This window comes from Onychomys torridus, chromosome 12 (assembly GCF_903995425.1).
Source record: "Onychomys torridus chromosome 12, mOncTor1.1, whole genome shotgun sequence".
In the NCBI taxonomy this organism is placed as follows: Eukaryota; Metazoa; Chordata; class Mammalia; order Rodentia; family Cricetidae; genus Onychomys; species Onychomys torridus.
The window spans coordinates 12,002,565-12,025,425 of NC_050454.1; the positions used below are offsets into that span (position 1 = coordinate 12,002,565).

General features: G+C 48.8%; 1 protein-coding gene across 1 annotated transcript in view; it reads left to right on the forward strand.

Annotated features, from left to right (window-relative positions):
• Bdh1 (3-hydroxybutyrate dehydrogenase 1) overlaps positions 1-22,861 on the forward strand; it is a 40,978-nt gene that overhangs the window by 14,038 nt on the left and 4,079 nt on the right. Inside the window, exons 2-5 of the mRNA XM_036203879.1 lie at positions 3,217-3,342; positions 13,795-13,867; positions 14,855-14,965; positions 16,989-17,130. Coding sequence (XP_036059772.1) covers positions 3,257-3,342; positions 13,795-13,867; positions 14,855-14,965; positions 16,989-17,130 — 412 coding nt within the window. The 5' untranslated portion in view covers positions 3,217-3,256. The remainder of the gene's footprint in view (positions 1-3,216; positions 3,343-13,794; positions 13,868-14,854; positions 14,966-16,988; positions 17,131-22,861) is intronic.

Genomic DNA, 22,861 nt, shown 5'->3' on the forward strand with positions numbered 1-22,861 from the left:
TGGACTCTCAGGATCTAGGCTAATATATTGTAAGAGAGTCTTTGTAAGCTGTTCTAAAAAGTGAGATGGATTTTCTTCCTTATCTTGAATATATATATATATATTTTAGCTTTTCATAGTTTACTGGTTTGAGGGCAGCCTTATGAAGACCTGCCAGGAGGTAGATTATAAATCGATCCCTAGCTAGAGAGCCACCTGGGGTATTATAATCCCAGTGTGGGTCCTGATCAGGAACCGCCTCAGCCCAGGTGGATGGGCAGCATTAGTTTGATGTACCTTGTCAGCATGTATCCTAGCCTGCTCCCAAGCTCATCTGCGCTCCTTAGGGAGTAGGTGATTAGCAAGGATAGGAGCACGTGGGCCCGAGAGAGGGCATCAAGGAGGGAGGGTTGGAGCTTAGGTTAAAAAAAAAAAAAAAAAAAGCTTGGATGTAAGGCAACTCTTTCCATTTGCCTGTTCGCTGACAAATTAGATAATTCCCATAATTTATTGGGGTCCAAGGAGCCATTAGATGGCCATTTTTTATCGTTATCTAAGGGATATTTAAGGCATTTCTCAGAGGAGGAGTGGGACAAAGAGGAGGAAGCCTCATTTCTCATGACCATGGCAGAGAGAAAAAAAAAAACAACAATGTGATCCAAGACTGTAATCTCAGGCTTCCAGAGATCAAGTGAGGACTGGCAGGACTGGCGATTGGCACAAGTCATTTAATGCTTCGTCAAGCCAGAGAATGAGGGTGAGACGGACGTAGCCTGAGGACGCAGCCCGAGGACAGTGAGAACGATATCTCAGACCGCAGTGATGGGAACCGGCTAGAGATTGAAGCCTGCAATGGGGGCCAACCTTAGCTGATGAAGGCCCAATCCTGGGGACACCAGAAGGACACCAGACAATCTCCGGTCGTTCCCATGGGTCCAGGGGACTGTTTACACTGGCTGGAAAGGGAAAACTCAACCATGGAAGCAGTCAATGTTGTGCAAAGCAGTCCAGTAGCCAGGCAAATGGAAAAGTGGGCAGTTGTAGATAGAGTGAACTCAGTACAGGGTCCTGCTTTATCTTGGCACCCACGTTATTTATTACGTGGTGCAATGTGGTTCGTTAGTGGTGCTGCTTACCGTTTGAGAAAAGCCACGAGGTATTATTAAGGGAAGGGAATAGGAAAGATGTGCATCGGCCTATGGAACGACTGTGCAGGGAGAGAGGGAAGGAACAAGTGAACCTGCTTTAATAGATCCCCCCCCCATGCATGCGCATAGCTACACCACGCATGTGCCTAGATTACGTGATCACGAAGCACACGGATTACGTAGGACGGAAGGCCCTGGGATGACTAAGCATCTTGCCAGCGCACACGCGGTCATGTAGCTGGTGGAGTGGCTAGGAATTTGAACAAGTTATACAAAGGAGAGGCCAGGAAAAAAAGCAGATCCCCTGGGCTCCAGCCTCGCGGGTCCTCTCAGCTTCCCCTCCTGGCCCTTTGGCCAGAAGCTGTCACTGTTACCCAGAACAGGAAGGCGCTAACACACATGTTGAGCCACAGTTACTAATGGAAACAATGTAAGCTGAGGAGGCGTCTGCTTCTCTTCCTTTTCTGAAGTCTAAAGGAGCTCAGTTCCCACAGCTGCCCCCTGTGATGAGCATTGCTTTGGCTGATCTTAGTGCTAGCCTGATCTGGGTCTGGTTTGTATATGTGCCATTTTAATTATCATGGTGCTGGGCAGGCCTCAGGTGACACCATGTGACATATGACCTAGATACAGTAGTTTGATTTAACCTTAAATGGGTTTATGTGTGGTCTTTTGTTTGCTCTGTGTGCAGCTTTAGTTGTTGATGTTTGATGTTTGTTTGTTTATTTGTTTGTTTGTTTTTCTTTATTGCAGAGTCTTATAGCCTAGGCTGGTGGGGAACTTGCTGTATAGTTTAGGCTGACTTCCAACTTGCAATTCTCCTGCCTCAGCCTCCCAAGTGCTAGGATTATAGGCATATACTATCCTGCCTGGATTGTGTGTGTGTGTGTGTGTGTGTGTGTGTGTGTGTGTGTGTGTGTGTGTGTTTAGATTTGTTTATTATGTATGCAGTGTTCTGCCTGCATGTATGCCTGCAGACCAGAAGAGGGCACTGCATCCCATTATGGGTGGTTGTGAGCCACCATGTGGTTGCTGGGAATCAGGACCTCTGGAAAAGTAGCCAGTGCTCTTAATCGCTGAGCCATCTCTCCATGTGTGTGTTTTAATGTGAAGAGTCTCGCCTCTCATTTTGTAGCTCCAGACTCCATGCTCTAGGCCCTAGGGTCTAGGGGTTACTGCTTAATTCAGTCCAAGAGACTCTAGTTTGCTGAGGTAGAGGAAGGTGGAGTACTGAGCCAAGTGATTTGTGGTGTGGGGCTGTAAAAGCCACCTGCAGAGGATGGGGACACACAGTGAGTGAAGGCCGGTGGCCTGATCACCACAGATGGATGTTTTGCTGGCTTCAGAAACCTGGACAAGGGAACAGGGCTAGCTGAGTTAGACCTGCCCTGGCTGGGTGGGTCAGTGGTTAAGAGTACTTGCTGCTCTCCCAGAGGACTCCCCAAAAGGTGTGTCAGAGCTGTGGCCTGCAGGTTACACACAGCTGAGGACAGCTATGATTGTAGGCCAACACAAAGTTTTAAACTTACTTAAAACATATATATATATATTTGTGGCTGTTAAAACTCTCTGGGCAGTGGTGGCGCACATCTTTAATCCAGAACTCAGGAGGCAGAGGCAGAGGCAGGCAGATCTCTGTGAGTTCAAGGATAGCCTGCTCTACAGAGTGAGTTCAAGGACAGCCAGGACTACACAGAGAGAGATCCTGTCTTGAAAAACAGCAACAATAACAACAAAACTCAGCTGCACAGTTCTTGAGCGTGAACTTTACAGACGACACCATTTTTGCCCTGTCACAAGGTTATCTGTTCCTTCCCCTGGTTATGTCCCCAAGTCAGTTCCCCCAGGAGTTACTTTACAGCCTGCCTGGAGTATCACTGGTCTACATCAATGCTGTCTGTCACACATAGGTGACCGCTCATCCATGGTTGTCCCGTGAGCTGTTGGTACAGCCGGCTCTTGATTTTCCATCTCACGAGGCTTTAGCTTGAGCAGAGCCTTGTGGGTTAACTTCAATAACCTGAAGAAAATGGCCGTTCCTGAGTAAACTTCCGATTGCAAGAGGCTGAGCCTGCATTTTGTGTTTCAGAACCACCAGAAGGAAGCAGACCATCCTACAGCTTGCCGACATGATGCTGGCAGCCCGTCTCTCCAGACCCTTGTCGCAGTTCCCAGGAAAAACTCTAAGTGTCTGTGATCGAGAGAATGGGATGAGGTAAGCAACTAAAGGAAGAGGTGGCCTTGAGGACCACACTTTTCGCAGGTGGCCCCTGACTGTCCTCAGTACCTGCCAGCCCCAGGGACCGCAGCACGGAGTGCTCGGAAGTCAGGCCTTCCCAGGGCTCACAGGGCAAAGAGGAACAGTTTCCTGTTGTGTAACCCCCTTTGCATGTGCCGGGGGTGTAGCTCAGGGGTAGAGCATACACTAAACAAGCAGGTCTTTGGTATTTGGGAGAAACCTTCATACCATGTTGCCCAGGCTGGTTTCCAACTCCTTGCTTCAAAGGTCCCCCCACTGTGGCCTGGGAGTGCTGGGTCTAGGTGTGTGTGGTTATATTCAGCAGATCTTGCCTGTTCCCTGGGGAATCTGTGGGCTCTGCTGCTACAAAACAAGATCAACTTCCCCTGGTTATATTTGAGGGAAGCGGAATGATTGTCGAGTTAAATGCTAAGTCCCTACAGCAAGACGCTTGGTCTCTTCTGTGCTAGTACCGTTCTTTAGAACAGATATTGAGATGGCTCAGCGGTTAAGATCACTAAATAAATAAATAAATAAATAAATAAATAAATAAATAAATAAACCTTAAGAAAGAAAGAAAGGTAGAACAGACATTGAGAATTTTCTCAGCATTCGCTAAAACCCATTTGTGTGGGGTCCAGAGCAAGAGGCTCAGGTACAAACAGGACTTCAGCTCTCCATGTGTGATGGATTTAACACTCGCCTGCATGCAGAGCAGTGTTTACTGTGTCGAAGGGGACATGGATCCTGGCTGTTGAAGGAAGGGTTTTAGAGAGAAGTGTCTTTCTGCCTTTTTTTTTCTTACTCCATTCTTTTTATTTGTTCAACTCCTTGAATGTTACAACATCAGAAATTCCGTGACCAATGGCTTAAGCAGGAAGTTGCCTGGGAATCTGGCAGGAACCAGGCCTCTGTTTGCATGGGCACAAATGATCTGTCTTACGTGACTGCTTCCATCCAGTTTGCAGTCCCGACTCTGCGTGGCTTCTGCTTTGTTGCACGTAAACGCAACCCTTGCCCAAGGAGAATTTACCTTTGTCTCTGGCATAAGCACTATGCATTTAGGAAGAACCAAGTTCCCTCTGCAGACCATGCTTACTTATTGCCAGGGAAAATGGCTTGTACCACAGGCTTCTATACATTCTCTTAGATGCCCTATTCCCAGCAGGCCAGGACACCCCCATTCTCCAGGCACCAGGGACCCAGCACCTTCAGTCCTGTGGCTCCTCCCTCCCGTCCATTTCCCTCTAGAATCAATAGAAATGACTGGCCAACAGAGTCTCCAAGCCATACTAGTGCCTTGTTGAGGGACAGAATGAAACTGTCTGGTCATTTGCCAGCCTCTATTTTTTAAAACAAGTGATTCGTAAAAATAGAAAAACCTGGGCCTGGAGAGCTGGCTCAATGATTAAGATGACTAGCTGCTCTTCCAAAGGACCCAGATGTTCCTGGGGGAGCAGCCACATGGTGCTTATGACAGTCTGGCTCCAGCTGGAGGGGATCTGACGCCCTCTTCTGGCCTCAGCAGGCACTGCACACACATGGTACACATGCATATGTGCAGACAAAACATTCATGCACATAAAATGAAAAAATAGAAAGACCTGTCTCCAATATGGCATTCAGAGATTTCTGAAATTTTCTTATATCAAAAACAACCCCAAAGGAAATTTACATTACTACCAAAGATTTGTCTTTAAAGGGAAGTGTGACATTAGTTGCACATCTGATTCATGTGAGGAGGAAAAAAAAATCTTACTACAGGGATATTCTTGACTATGTGGGTAAATGAAGAGTTGGTTTCCTGATATTTCAAAGGGCACAGTGTGTGTGTGGGGGGGCAGAGCAAAATCAGAATGAATCAATGAATTACAAAAATGTCCCCAGGATGGGGTGTCAGTAAAGGCCCAGAGACAGAGCAGATGCAAAGGGAGACAGACACAGGGGGTGGCCTGTGCTAAGGATCAGGCACAAGGTTGGTAGGGAAAATCACTGACTTGACTAGTTTGTTTGAGTCTCACTTGCCAAGGGTTTCATGTTCCAGTCATCCCTGAGGGTGAATGCTGTGATCTAGTGTCCTTGATGTGTGACCTTTTAGCCTTGATGCATTTGAATGTATCCATTGATAGGAAGGTCATTACCTCCCATGGCAAGCCTTGTGTCTTTATATACAGTCCGTCTTTATAGTGAGTGGAAATGCTCTCTCCTGTAAATGCCACCCTTTGTTCCTGGGTCCACCTCTGTATTCACACTATCACATCTCTCTTGGGACACCATGCCATCCAGTACCCATCTGCTTGTTGCTCTTTTTTTACCCTTTCTTTCTTTCTTTCTTTCTTTCTTTCTTTTTTGGTTTTTGGAGACAGGATTTCTCTGTGTAGTTTTGGTGCCTGTCCTGGATCTCGCTCTGTAGACCAGGCTGGCCTCAAACTCATAGAGATCCAAAGAGTGCTGGGAATAAAGGTGTGTGCCACCACCACCCGGCTGTTTGTCACCTTTTATTCCATCTCTAGGCTTCCCTCCTGAGTGGTCTTTCATTGGCCTGTGTTCCTTTTTTTTTTAAAGTGTGATGCCCAGACAGCATAGGCCTCAGCAAGAATCTCACAGGACACATTCAAGTGCAAACTTCCCAAGGAGTGGCTGGTTATGGCCCCTGCCATGACATCTGACAGCCTACTCCACATAATGGTCCCAGTAGCCTTTGATTTGAGGAGTATCTGGCTCTGCCAGAAGACACTGGTACCTCCGGCAGATTGCTTGCTGATGTGCCCCACCCAGGACACTAGCACAGATACCCTGTGCTAATGACCTGCCCTAGGAGGGTAGGAAACATAACAGCCCGTAGCTCCGATCCAACAGGGTAGAAGTGGCTGCTGCCATTTTCTCCTGGTTCTTTAACTCCACCCTGGGTTTACATACTCACTTTAGGCAACTGTGGGACCCTGGAGATTCCTGACTGTCTATTTTCCCCCAGAGGCCATTGTGAGACTGTACTTGGGGTGCCCTGCCTTCTAAACCTAATCTTACTAGATTCAGCCTGCTACACTGACTGGCGGCTCCCTCGGAGGACAGCTGAGTTACTGGTTACCAATGCTGGTTCATAGGAGCAATGGCGCAGTTAGAATCTCTGACCAGTAAGAAAGGGCAAGAGCCAGAACGGGTACCTTGGCCGCTCTGAAGAGTCTCTACTTTGCGGCCTGGAGTTTCTGGATGCAGGTGTTCCAGTGAGCAGCAGTGTCTACCACAGGCCCTTGGCACTGAGTGGCTGTGTTTCCATCTGCCTCACCCTGGGGATTTTCTGCTTTAACGGGTCATGAGCAAAGGCCCTTCCACAGTGAGAAGCAGCCCTCGGCCGGGGATGCCACACGGCTGTAGAAGCCTGGAAGGCCTGAGAGACTTGAAGTCAGAGTAGATGAGGCATGGCTGGTAGTGGTGAGAGGAGGTGGCTGAGGGCCTGGCGGAGCCCAGCAGAACACTCATGCCAACTGGAGCTGTCCCGTGCTGGACAGAGGCTGAATCACTGCTCTGTAGGGTTCTCTGTCTTTCAGGGCTGGGTGCAGAGGGTTTGGGGCTGTGGGAAAAAACACACACACACACACACACACATAAAAACATGCCACCGACAGTTGGGTGTAAGTGGTAGAGCCCAGTGTCTCCTACTTCTCAGCCATGGTCACGTTTCCATCTGGATATACTTGAGAATGGAGCAGGAGGTTACAGACAAATCAGGCAGCAGATTCCTGATGTGAGCCTTTATCTTTTTCTGTTACTTTTTAAGATGTCACATATGGCCCAGTGAGGTGGGTCCATGGGTAAAGTACTTGCCATGGTAGCCTGACCATCTCAGTTGATCCCAGAAACCCACATAAAGGTAGGGGAGAGCTGATTGCGCCATGACATAAACAGGCGCGCGCACATGTGTGTGCGCGCGCATACACGCGCATACACACACACACACACACACACACACACACACACACACACACACACCACTAATACTAATAATAAATAAATAAAATAAAATGTCACATATTTAGAAATGTCATGCAGTACCAAGGACCCTTAAGAAGATAAACAATTCAGTTCCTCTAGAACCATGCTGGTTCTTTTGTCTGTTTTCGTAGAGTCACGCTGGGCATCATGGGCACATGGTGCTTCTCTTTGGGGCACATCATTTGAGCTGGCTTTGTTTAGACTGACCCTGCCTTTCTCACCTGAAACCATCCATCCGTACATAAGAACTTAACTCAATAAAGTGCAGAGCATCACCAGAGCAGATTTTCCGAGTGGACCTTGTTTCTATCTCATGATCCGCCACCTTGAGAATGGTGAATAACACCTTTCCTAGGTTTAGGTACCAGGGACCAAACCTAGGGCCTGAAGCATCTTGGACAAGCAAGCTACCACTGGGTAATACATTTTAATGCTTCAGTTTAAATAGGCATACAGTACACAAAGTTCAAATTCAGAAAATAGTTGCTCACCTGCCCTGGCCTCCTCCTCTTATCATTGCTGGTTCAATAGTCATTTTAAAACAGAACTTCCTGGAAAGATGGAGTAGGTGTGTGTGTGTGTGTGTGTGTGTGTGTGTGTGTGTGTGTGTGTATCCTACACATGCCCTCTATTAAGCACAGTGAAAATTTCCGGATGTTCTATAAAGCAATCTTACACCATTCGGGTGGGGAGAAGGCAGATGAGGCGAGAACCTCAGGACAAAGGAATGACCGTCTTGAGGCTTCTGTTTGTTTCACTTATGCCAGACTTGGAGCAGACGAAGCTGGCAGCCTAGAAACACCAGTGAGCCAGACACAGAACACTCCAACCAAAGTCACTTTCTCCGACTGCAGGACCAGCCTAGCAAGGCAGAAAGCTGCTAGACAGGGATTGCTCTACTCACATCGGTGGCCTCAGCCAATGTATGCCAGCAAGCATCAGCAGATAGCAGAGAGTCTAGACTTCATCCTCACAGGCAGAGTGTGTCAGGGAGGTGGGGATCCTAGTGAGTCAGAGGAAGCCAAGCAGAGACCAGGACTGTCGGTCTCTGGTACTCTTGTCTGCTTTGGAGGATGGAGACGAATCATAGGAGGTTGCTGGGAGACTTTCTCCATCCCCATCAGTAATGAGGCCATACCTCCCCACATGTGTGCAAGGCAGTGATGAGCCACCAACCTCTCCCAGCCAGAGAAGTAGCAGTGGAGGCCTGGAGCTGGGCTGAGCTTCTCATGACACCAGGCAGTAACATCTACCTGGTGTATTTTATGAAGCTAATATTAGCCTAATCTCCAGAAAGTGAGGAGGGGGAACTACAGACCAATATCCCGTGTGTGTGTGTGTGTGTGTGTGTAGCCCTGGCTGTTCTGGAACTTGCTCTGTAGACCAAGCTGGTCTCAAATTCAGAGACTGTCTCTGCCTCCCAAGTGCTGGGATTAAAGGCATATGCCACCACCGCCTGGCCAGACCAAAATCCTTTATGAATATTCTTGTTATTAGCAGGTAGAATTCAACAGTATCTTTTTAAAGTATAAAATACAAAAAGATGTATTTGTTCCAAGGATATAAGGATAGTTCTTTATTTACTTTCCTTATTTGCCTTGTGTGTGTGTGTGTGTGTTTGTATGTGTATTATGTGTGTGCGTATATGTGCACGTACCTATGTTTATGTGGGTATAGGTGGATGTGAATGTGCGGGTGCCCAGTGGAGCCCAGAGGACAAGCTCAGATATCATTCATCAAGTTCCATCCGTGTTGTAGTATAGAAATTATTCTAAAATTTACATGGAAAGGCAAAAAGAAATAGAATAATAATTTCTTTTTCAAGAAGAGCACTAAGGTAAGGGTACACAGGCCAATGATACAGATAAGAGAATCCAGAAATAGGCCACACGATTTGCTTGACTGGTTTTTGGCCCAGTGATTCAGAAGCGTTTCAAACAGTGCTGCCGGGCCACTGGAAAGTCATCAACAAAACCAAATCCTTTGACCTAAGCGTTGTCTCCTGCCAGAATAAACCCAGCAAGAATCATGAGCTTTAATGGAAAACTTTTAGGAAAAAAAAATAGAAGGTTAAATTTAGGTAACAAGTCACATATGCCCCATAAGAGGAAAAGTGGATTGATCAGACGTCATCAAAAGGGAACACATTCCCTTGTAGGGGCCCCTGTGAAGAGGAGAACAGGGGGGCAGGCATGGCGATGCTCATTTTTTTTTTTTTTTTTTGGTGGAGCTGAGGATTGAACCCAGAGCCTTGTGCTTGCTAGGCAAGCACTCTACCACTGAGCTAAATCCACAACCCAGTAGTGCTCACTTTTAATCCCCAGTTGGGAGGAAGAAGCAGGCAGATCTGAGTTTAAAGCTAGCCTTATTTACATAGGAAGTTGCCAGCCACTTAAGGCTACCTAGTGGGACTCTGTCTCAAACACTAAGAGAAGGATGTATAGATTAGGAGAAAAGTTTTTTGTGTGCTGCATGAGCAGCAAAGGCATCTAGAGCATCTATGTTCAAAGTTCAGCAGTGAAAGAAGAGAGTCCACCTAGGATGTGGCCAAACACAGGATGTGTATGCCAGACTACGGTCTGAATGCTTGCGTACCCGCAAATGCACGTGCTGAAGTCATACTCCCCATACGGCTGGTGTAACGTGCTTCTCTAGAGGAATATAAAAGGGGTGTGTTAGATTGGCTTGCACAGCAGATGCTGGCTAGTCTCAACAATGCCTGTGTACACATCAGGGAGCCTGAGTCCCCAGTAACTGCTCAGACCATTAAGCCAGATGCCCTGGCAGTCTCAAACCAGTGCTGAGGCTGGGAGATGCTTTGATCATCAGTGGTTTTCAGTCTGCCTTGGAAGGCAGAAGATGCTGGAGTCAGAGCAGTAAAGTGCACACCTCAGGAAGAGGTGAGCACAGGCCAGCAAAACTGCCTCCCCCCTCCCCCCAGACTTCCGTGCATATGAGCCCTCCATTGGAAGTTGCAGCCCACTCTGAGGAATTCCTCACAGACAGGGCTTGTGTCTCTAGGTTGTTTCCAAATCCTGTCAAGTCGACAGTTAAAAGGGGCCATGGCAGCTGGTGTGAGAAGGTCGGGCCTTAGGAGGTGTTGGGTCATGGAAGTGAAGCCTTCTTCATCAGTGGGCTAATGCCTTTGTGACAGAAGTCTAAGACACCCCCCCATCCCCCTCTGCCAAGTGAAGTCACAGTGAAAATCTAGAAGTGGGCTCTTACTTGACTTGAGCTTCCCAGCTTTCAAAACTGTTACGTTTTCACCCCTTCCAATCCACCGTCTTGTTTGTAAGTCAGCCATCCTGTGGTGTTTCCATTCGCTGTCTGACCTGAGACAGGAAGGAGATAAATGTACAAGAGATGGTCAACATCATTAGCTATTGGAGAAATGCAAATTTAAACCACAGTGAGATAATCATATATGGTTTTGAACATGGCTAAAATAAAAAAAAAAAAAAAAAAAAAAAACAGTGGCCAGGAATGATATCCTATGTAATCCAAGTACTTGGGATGCTGAGACAGGAGGATGCTCGCCAGTTTGAATCGGTCTAGTCTACAAGTTCCATACTAGCCTGGCCTGCATGAGACCCTGTCTCAAAAACCAACAATAACAAATAAATAACATTTTTTTAAAAAAGAGTGATGTTATCAAATTCTTGGAAGTTTGTGGGGAAACCGGGTCCTCATCATTTCTGCTGGGAATGCAGTGTGTTTCACTGCTCTAGAGCTGTAAGCAGCTCCCCGTTTCTATAAAAACAAAGTACACACGTACCATATGGCCCAGTGGTTACACTCCTGGGAGTTTATCCAAGAGAAATATTTTATACAAAACCCTGCCCAGGAATCTTCATAGCAGCTTTATTCATAAAAAAAATCCAATCAAGAAGCAATCCAGATGACCTTCAGACAGGAAATAGTTATACTATCACCCACGTTACAGAGAGACTCAGACACAAAAGGAAAGCTTGTTTCCAACAATCTGGATGAGTTTCCAGAGGGGGACGCTGAGTGACCCTGAGTGTAGAAAGCCAGACCCAGAAGGCTATGTGCTGCATGATCCATTTTATCACGTTCTCTTTGTTGTTATTGTTTTGTGTTTTTGAGACAAAATTGTACTTTGTGGTCCGGGCTGGCCTGGAACTCCCAGAAGTCTTCCTGTATCCATCCCCGTACAGATTAAGCCACCATGCCTGGCTCAGTGTTGTTGATAGGATAGTTGTAGTGATAGAGAACAGATTGAAGAGGGTGGTGGTGGGGTAGGCGTGGCTCTGGAAAGAGTAAAGAGAGAGATGCAAGATGTGATGGGAATGTTCCACATTGTCACGGTATCTTTGTCAGTGTCCTGACTGTGACATTCGACCATTGTGAAATGCTACCATTAGTGGATGTTGGACAAGGAGGACCCAACATCTCTCCGCTTAATTTTCTTTCCTTTTCTCCTCCCTCTCCCCATCCTTCCCTCTCCCCATCCTTCCCTCTCCCCATCCTTCCCTCTCCCCATCCTTCCCTCTCCCCATCCTTCCCTCTCTCCTCCCTCTCCCCCATCCCTCTCTTTCCCTGGTACTGGGGATTAAATCTAGGGTTTTGCATGTGATAGAAAAGCACTCTACCTGGGCTGGAGAGATGGCTCGGAGGTTAAGAGTATCAGCAGCTCTTTTAGAGGTCCTGAGTTCAATTCCCAGCAACCACATGGTGGCTCACAACCATCTGTAAAAAGATCTGGTGCCCTCTTCTGGTGTGCAGCAATATATGCAGACAGAACACTGTATACATAATAAATATATAGATCTTTAAAAAAAGAAAAAAAAAGAAAAGAAAAAGCACTCTGTCACTGAACTGTATCCACAACCCTATTTCTACCTTTTGTGATAAGGCAGGGTCTCACCAAGTTGCCCAGGATGGCCTTGAACCTGTGATCCTCCTGCTTTATCTTCCCAAGTAGCTGTGATTACAAGCCTGCCTCCACCAAGCCCAGCTCTACACACTCTTTCTAAACAGTGTGTATATTTGTCATTATCTCCAAATAAAAAGTTTAAAAACAATGATCAGGAAAGCAGCATTGAGCATATGGAGAGTTAAAACACTGAAATTAAAGAAGGCTTTACTTTTACTCTGTGTGTGTGTGTGTGTGTGTGTGTATGTGTGTGTGTGTATGTGTGTGTGTATGTGTGTGTGTATGTGTGTGTATGTGTGTGTGTATGTGTGTGTGTATGTGTGTGTATGTGTGTGTATGTGTGTGTGTATGTGTGTGTGTATGTGTGTGTGTGTGATGTGTGTGTATGTGTGTGTGTGTATGTGTGTGTGTATGTGTGTGTGTGATGTGTGTATGTGTGTGTGTATGTGTGTGTATGTGTGTGTGTATGTGTGGTGTGATGTGTGTGTATGTGTGTGTGTATGTGTGGTTGTGTGTGTGTATGTGGTGTATGTGTGTATGTGTGTATGGTGTGTGTATGTGTGTGTGTATATGTGTGTGTATGTGTGTGTATGTGTGTGTGTATGTGTGTATGTGTGTGTGTATGTGTATGTGTGTGTGTGTATGTGTGTGTGTATGTGTGTGTGTATGTGTGTGTGTATGTGTGTGTATGTGTGTGTATGTGTGTGTATGTGTGTGTATGTGTGTGTGTATGTGTGTGTGTATGTGTGTATGTGTGTGTATGTGTGTGTGTATGTATGTGTGTGTGTATGTATGTGTGTGTGTATGTGTGTGTGTATGTATGTATGTGTATGTGTGTATGTGTGTGTGTATGTATGTATGTGTGTGTGTATGTGTGTGTGTGTATGTGTGTGTGTATGTATGTGTGTGTGTGTGTATGTGTGTATGTGTGTATGTGTGTGTGTGTGTATGTGTGTGTGTGTGTGTGTGTGTGTGTGTGTGTGTGTGTGTGTGTACATACATGTGGAGGTCAGAGGATGACTTGGAACAATCAATCCTCTCTCCTAGCATCATGTGGGCTCTGGTGATGAATCTCAGGCTGTCAGGGTTGGCAGCAATGACCTTTACCCACTAAGCCATCTCACCAGCCTGCCGAAGGCATTCTCAAAGCATATGCACACCCTGATTACTCTGGAGCGCTCACCATCCGTGTCGTCCTGGAAAGCAGAAAATGAGTATTATTGGAGTAGGCCGAAGGCCAGTCAAGTGTTGGCATGGCCTCCTAAGAAAAGTAGCCTTTGGGCTGGCTTTCTTCTCAGGAAGCAGCTCTTGTCTAGTAGCCAAGATGGCTGCTGCAAAGGCTGGTGCCCTGTCTGCATGCCTGCCTGGTTCCTGCTGGGGAAGGGACCTCTAAGTAGTAGTAGCACTGTCCCCAGAGCCTGGGGTGGGGAGAAAATCAGTGCTACCTTAGCCTAGATGGTGGCTGGGGGTGTTGCCCAGGGGTGGGATGTAGAGAAGACTTGTGCCTTGAACTCATGGCTTGCTGTTTTTTTTTACAGACACACGCTCTGGTTTTACCCAGCCCCCTTCACCACAACCACCCGTCGGACATATGCCAGTGAGGCAAATTCAGTGAGTGGCAGCCAGCTCCCTGGGAGCCCTTGGGTCGGGGAGGGCCCTTTTTGGGACCCTAGGCCTCTAGTTACCCTCCGAATGGTGGTCAGGACGTTCTGAACCACATTGTCACTTAACCCTTCTCTGAGGCCCTCCGCCAGTAGGGAGACCCTCTCCCCATGCATATGGGAGCAGTCAGGCCACACTCCACCTCTCCCAGCCAGGGAGGCTGCGGGAGGCCTGCCGAGACGTAAAGAGCTGGGGGTTCAGAGTGAGGCTCTGGGGTCTCTCAGCCCCGTCTGTGTCACAGGCCTATTGTTAAGTGCATCGGGCATTTTGAAAGTGACTCTGTTTCCTCACTGATGACATGGAATAATCACCCTTACTCTATGACAGCAGTTCTCAACCTGTGGGTCATGACCCCCTGGGGAGGGTTTGGGGTCATACCACCCTTTCGCAGGGGTTGCCTAAGACCAGTGGAAAACACAGATATTTACACTACAGTTTGTAAGAGTAGCAAAGCTACAGTTATGAAATGGTGACAAAAATAATTGTATGCTTGGAGGTCACCACAACATGAGGCACCGTATTAAAGGGTTGTGGTATTAGGAAGGTTGAGAACCGCTGGTCTATGGGGTTATGGTTGGGGGTGGGGGGTGACGTGAATAGAGTACGTGCCCAGTGCCTTGCACTCAGGAAGCACTGGGTGAGCCTGGCTTCGATGAAGATAACAAGCCAGTGAGCGTCACAGTGATTATAGATCCTGAAGGCAGGAGTCACTCCAGGCAATACTGCTGCTGGCAGAGTCCAGGTTGGAGCTTGGTTTCCTGATTCCGAGTCCCAGTCCCAGGTGCTCTTAGTTCTCCAGACAGCGAGAGCCAGCTAGGAGGATGAGGCTCGGCCATCCTGTATGCGTTACTATTACTGCACCCAGGGCTGGGGGAGGGCTGGTCGCTCTTCCGCAGGCTCCTGGGTTGCTAACGTAGGTCTAATCCTCTAAAACAGGCTAGCGGCAAAGCTGTCCTCATCACGGGCTGTGACTCGGGATTTGGGTTCTCTTTGGCCAAACATCTACACTCAAAAGGTTTCCTTGTATTTGCTGGCTGCTTAATGAAGGTAAGACTGGGCCATTTACCATTGTCCAAGCAGTTACTGTGTGTGTGTGTGTGTGTGTGTGTGTGTGTGTGTGTGTGTGTGTGTGTGTCTGTCTGTGTATGTGTGTGCATGCTTGCATGCACATGCTTTTCTAACAGGTGTTGCTAAAATAGCCTACACCTTTTCCACTTCAGTCTCATTTTTTTTTCTACACACCCTTTTTCATGGGTGTATGCATATATCCATTCATCTGTCCATCCATCCACCAGTCCTTATGTCCATCCATCCATTGCTTTGCCATTTATATACTTGTCAAATGGTGATGATGGGCTTGCCACTTTGATAGATGCCTTGGAATAAGATCCAGTATCGTAGTTAGGGTGACTATTGCTGTGATAAACACCACGACCAGCAGCAAGCTGGGGAGGAAAGGGTTTCTTTGGCCTACACTTCCATATCACACTTCTTTGTAGAAGACAATGAGAGAGGAACTCACACAGGGCAGGAACCTGGAGGCAGGAGCTGATACAGAGGCCATGGAGGGGTGCTGCTTACTGGCTTGCTCCTAATGGCTTGCTCAGCCTGCTCTCTTATAGTACCCAGAACCACCAGCCCAGGAGTGATATCACCCACAATGGCCTGAGTCTTCCCACATCTATCACTAATTAAGAAAATGGCCTATAAGCTTGCTTGATCTTTTGGAGGTATTTTCTCAGTTGGCATTCCCTCCTCTCAGATGGCTCTAGCCTGCACACCCAGGGAGCTCTCCGTCCAGTGGTAAGAGGACAGACACCACGCACAGACGCAGCTGAAGAACTACCAGTGAAAACATTCTCTAGCACTTCCAAGAATGTTCAGGTGGGGGCGCTGCAGAGAAGAAAGAGATCGGCTCTCACTTGACAGGGGAGGTGACATTTGTTCAGGGCTGTGGGGAATAAAGAACGCTGTGCTAGATGGAGTCTGGGAGAGTTGACCTGAGACAGAAGGGACAGCCCAAGCAGTCTTGGTGGTGTAGAGCTAGCTGATTTGGGACATCAAGCAGCATTCGGGGAACGTGAAGGCAAGTACTAGGTCATGAGACTGCAGATGTAATGAGAGGGCTGTCCCCCAGTTCAGAGAGTTATACACAACCTCCACAGTTAGAACATTTTCTGGCTCAGTATTTTCCCTTCTGGTTCTTTTCAGTTATACGCGCACCCCACTACACACACACACCCCTCAAGCCCTGGGCAACCACTGATTCCCATCCCCCTAGACTTGCTTTCTCTGGATGTTTCTCACATTAGACCCAAAGTTACTGGGTCTTTTACTATGCATCTCTCACATAGCACAATGTTTTGCTTGTTTGTTTTTAGACCGAGTCTCACTGTGCAGCTCTGGCTGGCCAGGAACTCACAAAGATCCATTTGTTGCTGCCTTCCCAGTGCTGGGATTGAAGGCGTGCCCCATCACACCTGGCCTTAGCATGTTCTGGAGGGCTATCTATATTGTAGCCTGTGTCATAGTTCATTTTTTTTCTGCAGAATATTACTTGATTATATGGATATACTACAGTGCTTTGCTCATTTGAACCCTAGATAAACAAGATAAAATCTTTAGAGACGTTTTTATGTGTATGGATGTTTTACCTGCATGTATATATATCCTGTGCTTGGTGCTCCCAGAGGCCAGAAGAGGGTGTCGGATACCCCTGGAACTGGAGTTATAGATGATTGTGAGCCACTGTGTAGGTGCTGGGAACTGAACCCAAGTCCTCTGCAAGAGCAGCAAGTACTCTTAACTTCTGAGCCATCTTTCCAGCCCCAAACTGCATTGTTAAAACTTCCATAAAAATAAAAATAAACACTCATTCAGGATAGTTATAAAAATGGGCTTGGTTTTGGCTGTCTTGAATAACATTACTGTGGACATTCACATACATGCGTCAGTATAAGCCTCAGGCTTTGCAAGGGATTAGAGTCAGTCCCTCGATAGGCTGGGTCCTAAGTCCGGAGCCTGCACAGGGTGGGAAGGCCAGAGGTGACCTCAGCCCTCTCTCCCCCAGGACAAAGGTGATGCTGGGGTTAAGGAGCTGGACAGCTTGAAAAGTGACCGACTGAGAACCATCCAGCTCAATGTCTGCAACAGTGAGGAGGTAGAGAAAGCAGTGGAGACCATCCGCTCCGGCCTGAAGGACCCTGAGAAGGGTAAGGGCACCGTGAGACTCGGGGTTGCTCGGGGTTAGGATGTGGCGCTGTGCTAGGGATCCTGCCCAACATTGCCCTCCATTTGCTGGCCTCCTGCAAAGAGGCTCCTCTCTCTTTGGTTAAACTCTTCCTCCTGCTCAGTCTAAGGAAGTGGATTCAATTAAACATACCTTTGCAATAGCGCACTAAAATATGGCTGGAGGCAAGTTTGCAATCTGTGCGGTGACAGATCCACATACCAGTTCAGGCCGGTTCATCCAATGCTCTTTTAATGCTCACTCTGGGCCAGGCCCTGGGCTGAGTAGGGAACACTCTGTTCCTGAGGACCTTACAGTTCAGTGAGTGGACGGATGTCACCACCAGGGAGCAGGACATGGACAGAGGCAGAGAGAGCAGCAAGGCAAAGGGGGCTGGGCCCAGTGTGGGGGGTATGGTAGGGATGGGTTGTGTGGTAGAGAGCCAGGGAGGGTATGCCAGAAGGAGGCGGAGCATGAACAGTGATGGAGAGCAGCCCACGGTGTGCTGGGGTGTGGCACATGGTCCCGTGGTAAGGTTGAGACTGGAGGCGTCAGTAAATGAGGCAGGAGACTGGCTGCTTTGTGGAAGGTGCTGGAGAGGGAGGGGACTGTCTTGAGGTCCCCCGGAAGCCTGCATTAGTGTGGGGAAAAGTAGGTTAAAGGGGAGTATGTGTGGTACAGCCCTGAACGTGGTGGTCGGTGGTGGAGCTCACTGGCGGTACTGGAGCTTGATAGTGGTCCCCAGAGAACAAAGCTAGCAGACTTGACTTGAATGTGGGGATGAAGAAGAGGCAAGAGGTGTCTGTCCTACATACAAGAGCAAGATGAGGGGCGAGAAGGCACGGAGGTGTGTTCATGGAACACGCTGGGGGAGTGTCCGGAGGGGATACAAGCAGTTAGGACCCAGGGAGAGAGATGTCACAGAGGTTGGATGGAGTGCCTCAACACTGAAGGGGTAAAAAGTTTGGTGGGTCAGTGGTCAAAGGATCAGATGTTGCCGAGGCTCTCTGAGCATCTCGTACCCTCCCAGGTCAGCCTGTGTGGAGGACCTTCGTTTGAGGGGGTCTGCTCTCCAGCTGGGGGAGGGGGGTGCCATTCAAACGGACCTCAGGAGCATGGAGCTGGGCCATTCAGCAGGTCCTGTGGAAAAGCCAGTCTGTGCTGTTGATCTTAGAGCCCTTTGGCAGGCCAGAAAAAGGGGGGCTGCCTCTGTTAGCTCCCCACTGCACAGCCGCTGGGTGTGGGGTCCAGTGCACCTGTGCTGTGTGGCTGACCAAAATTGCCAGGCTGAAAAATGCCGCCTTCTCTGAGAAGAGCTTGTGCCGCATGGCTAACTATGGGAGAGACTGTTGATTAGGGAGCCTGTCAACTGGGGTCGCCTTGGCAGCTCGGGGCTGCCACCCTACCCTCCTAGAGGCCATTCTGGGGCCCTATGTTCTCCAGGAGCAGCCTGTGTGTTGTGGACCCACTGAACATCTGTTTAATAATTAACAGCGATGGTTGGTGTCCCCCGGCCCATTAAGAAAAGGCAGGCTGGGTCCCAGTGGGATGATTACCAGCCACATAGCCTGTCACCCTTTGTCCCCACAGCCTCCCTGGGCAGCCGGGGCGTAGCCTTCACAGACTAGGAAGTGGAATCACAGCTTGTGGGACTTGTTACTTGACAGAATTGGGACCCACGGCCGCGCTCTGCCACTCTCTGTAACCTGCCTTATTAACCATACTGCAGTTTGGGGGAATGGTTTGGACTTTCCGAGTTCAACACCAGAAAATAAAACCTGTGAGGTAGCATTTGCATGCTGGCTCTCCCCCCACTCTTTCTCAGCCTCTCCATCTACCTCTTCCCTGGCAGTTACTCACCCCACCCACCCACCCACACTGCTCTCCCATCTAGCCCCTTTTCATGGTAAATCGGGGAACATTGCCCACTTCTGGCTTTGACCTGCAGGTGGCGCCCTCACAGAGTATCTTGTATACAGTCATGTATAACATCCCGCCTCGACAGGATAAGGACAGGTGTGCTCCTATCTTGGGCCCTCTTGGGCACATTTTGATGCTGGTTTTTCACTCTGGCTCCATGGGAGTGTCACTACCAAAGTCTGAGAGGAGGGGACTCTCTGCTTATAGTGTCCAGCCATCTCCCACTAGCTCCACGTCCCCTGCTTTGTAGGACTCCGAGGAGGGACGGGACATCTGGAACCGTGACCAGCCCTCCCAACCCCAGGAAAGCGCGCACACAGGTGTTGACAGGCTGTGGGTGTGGCCTGACCCCGGAGTCATTACTTACCAATGAGTAAGCATTTACAGAGTACCTGCTGTGTGCTTTGGGACTATCCTTGGTGCCCGGAGGGTTCTGGTCTGGCAGGAGGAGCCTGGAACTGGACACCGACCTAGTGGTTTCAGGACAAACTTCTGAGAAGCAGTTAAACTACCCAGGGCCTTAAGCTGTGGGCAGGGAATACTTTACACGAGGCACATCCCTTGGTCTGGGACGGGGAGGACTGGACTCTCCCAGGTCTTCACCTCTCCAGAGAAGTGTGACTTGAGTATGATGCAGGTCCCGTATGGGCCTCAGCTTGCTCTTCTGTGAAGTGGTAAAGTATTTCTAGCCATCCCTTGCTGAGTCTAGACCTCACCCCTGTGGAGGCAAGGGGCAGACTTTCTAAAGGAGCAAGCGAGCTGTTCACACTGAGAGAGGTGGAGGATATAGATGGAGGCGGGGAGACCTGGAGGGGTCTTCCCTGACAGCACAGCAGAGAGGCGAACCAGGACCTGAGTTAATGCAGAAAGAAACAGAACTGACTCCTTGCCACAGCAAAGGAAACCAGCAACTACGTGGGGCCAAACGGGAAGGCTTGTCCGCAGTCTTGGGTCCACACTGCATCTCCCTCACCGGGTCCCCTATGGTGAGGTAAGACATCAATAAGTGCCACTGCAGACCTGGCGCCTGTCATTCTGACCATTGGTCATCTTTCCAGCCCTGGGTGACACATTGGATGGGAAGAAGTGAAGGAGTTGGAGGAATGAGCATGGTATCGCTAACAGAATAGACTCAGCCTGTTGCCTGTGGTCAGCGTGAGTTAGGACCATACAGCTCAGATAGAAGGGACCATAAGGAGGAGTTGAGGATCCGATCCGTTCCTCCTAAAGGTGCATGGGACTTGTCTGGACATGGAGGTAATGTTGAGGCTGTTCCGGGGAAGCAGCTGCCTTCTGGGCTGGCAGGAGTACTTTTGGAGTTAGAACACTCCCTGGCTGAGGACTCTGGAGAGCTACAAGGTCAACTGCTACCTGCCAAGTCGGCAGGCCTGTCCAGCAGGGTACTTTCACAGTCAAGTTTAATTCATCTTTATCGGACTGTAGCGCCAGATATAATTGTTTTACTTTTAGATTGTGCATACACGCGTGCATTTTAGGTCCCGTGATACTGTCCCACCCGAATCAGAAAAGCCTCTGGAAACTTCTACAAGTGTGTAGTAGAAGAGGAGACTGTGCCGACATTCAGGAGAGTCTGGGCTGAGCATGAGACACTGGGTGTGCCTGTGAGGGGTGGAGGCAGGTAGAAGAAAAGCTGGGGTGCTTGGTGGCACTAACACCAGGGAAAGCTGGTGTCCGGCCATTAGTAGATGGTATCTAAGAAGAGAACAGAAATAGGGGCGGGGCTTAATTGGTAGCCTCCTGGAGGCTGTAGGTGAACATGGTGAGCAGTAGATGGAGGTTGGAGTCCAGAGTAGTGTGACCGGATGGAGAGGTTGGATGTTCTCAGAAGTCTGGTTGCAGAAGGAAGGAGATTGGGAGGCATGGTTAGAGAAGGCTCTTCAGGATGTGGGAATGTAGTGTTTGTAGACATTCATCACTCAACGCACATGTATTGAGTTCCTAATGGAGATGGCGTTGAAGGCCGCTGGGGCAAGGGAGGGAGAGGTCTACAAAGGAAGGGAAGGACTGGCATGGTGGGTGGAGAGGGGCATGGGCATGGGCCTACGGGTTAGCCATGGCCGCTAGAGAGGCTCTGGGCTCCAGGAGGGAAGCCTCGGGGAGCCAAAAGACAGACCTTGGAAGCTGTAGGGTTTCTGGGATGCCTCCGATTGTGTGGATTGTGCCTCAAGGTTCCAATTTCAGCCTGAGAGCTGAGGGTAAGAAGCCCCAGCAGGCAGCTGGGGTGGGAGAGAGTCCTTTGGATACTTAGTTAACCAGCAATTTCCTCTCCTTAATAAATGCCCTTAATTCCCAGTAATTGAAGGAGAAGGCAGCAGAGGTCAGCTGACCAAGCTTTAATTTGGGCAAGACGGAAGGAAAGCAATTGGAGACCAATTACTCTGTCATTTACACAGACTCATTCCCATGATGCACTGGGAGAGAGAGAGTCTTGTTCTCACAGGCATCATGTCTGCTGAAGCCCCTACAAGGAACTTTTAGTGCCAGGAGCTTAAGCCATATGGAGACCAAACCCTGAGGATCTCCTCAACAAAGAGGAAGAACCCTGCTCTGCAGCTCCAAACCATCCACTTCTTACACCCCCAAACACTGAACCCCAAACAAGCCCTGGAAAACAGGCTCTGCTCCTTGGCTCGGGTTCCACTCTGCCTCCGACTTAATGATGAGACTTAAATCTGTCTTTTCCCTTGACAGCCTTGGTTTCCCTTGCTGCAAAAATAGTTAACGACAGAATAAACTCCAGGAACATTCCAGAACCAACATTGTCTGAGTCTCCAAAAGCCAGCTGTCCCATAGCTGCTCCTGTATGAAGCAGTCAGCTGCAGCAGGCTGTGAGAATAGGCATCTCCTCAGAGCCTGCATCACCACACAGTCTCGGGAGAGGGCAGGAAGAGACACCCTGGCAAAAAGGCTACCAAGCCAAGGCCCCTTAATATGTGACCACCAGCAAATCATGGCCTGCTCAGAGGAGGAACATGAGAGATTAGAGAATTGTTGAGTCCCCAGGTGGAGAGGGGTGAGGCCTGACTATACACGAGGCTTGGCAGCAGAGTCCGTAACTTCATGGGTGACCTTGAAGTTTTGTGTCCTTCTGTGAGCTGGGCTTGGAAAATTCCTGAGGTTTCCCTGGTTGCTGGTGAGAGGGTTGATAGACACAATAGCCCTGTTGAATGAATGGGTGCAGGGTGGAGACCTGCAGTCATAGGCAGGAGAGAGAAGTACCTGGCTTCATTACTTTTCTGAGGCTGTGGTAAACACTATGACCAAAAGCACACTGGGAAAGGGTTTATTTGGCGTAGAAACTTCTACCTCACAGTTGGTCACTGTGGAGGAAGTCAGGGCGGGAGCGCAAAGCAGGAGCCTGGAGGTAAGAACAGACGCAGAAGCCGTGGAGGAGTGCCGCTTTACCGGCTTGCTCCACCTGGGTTGCTCAGTTTGCTTTTTTTACACACCACCTGGCAAGGCATTGTATCACCCACAGTGGGCTGGGCCCCTCCAAATCAAGGAAAACACCCTATAGATCTGCCTACGAGCCGATCTTAAGGAGGCATCTTTTCAGTTACTATTACCTCTTCCCAGATAGGTTTAGGGTTGTGTCAAGTTGCCAGAAAACCAACCGGTACAGTGTTGGAGTGAAGCAAGATGTAGGTGAAGATGCCCCAAGGCTCAGTCATGAAGCGCTAGGAGTGATTCAGCCAGCAGTGCCATGAAGCCTGGACACTCTACCAAAGGGACATTCTGTTCAGCCAAGATGCTGGGTCTCCCTCCCCGCTTTC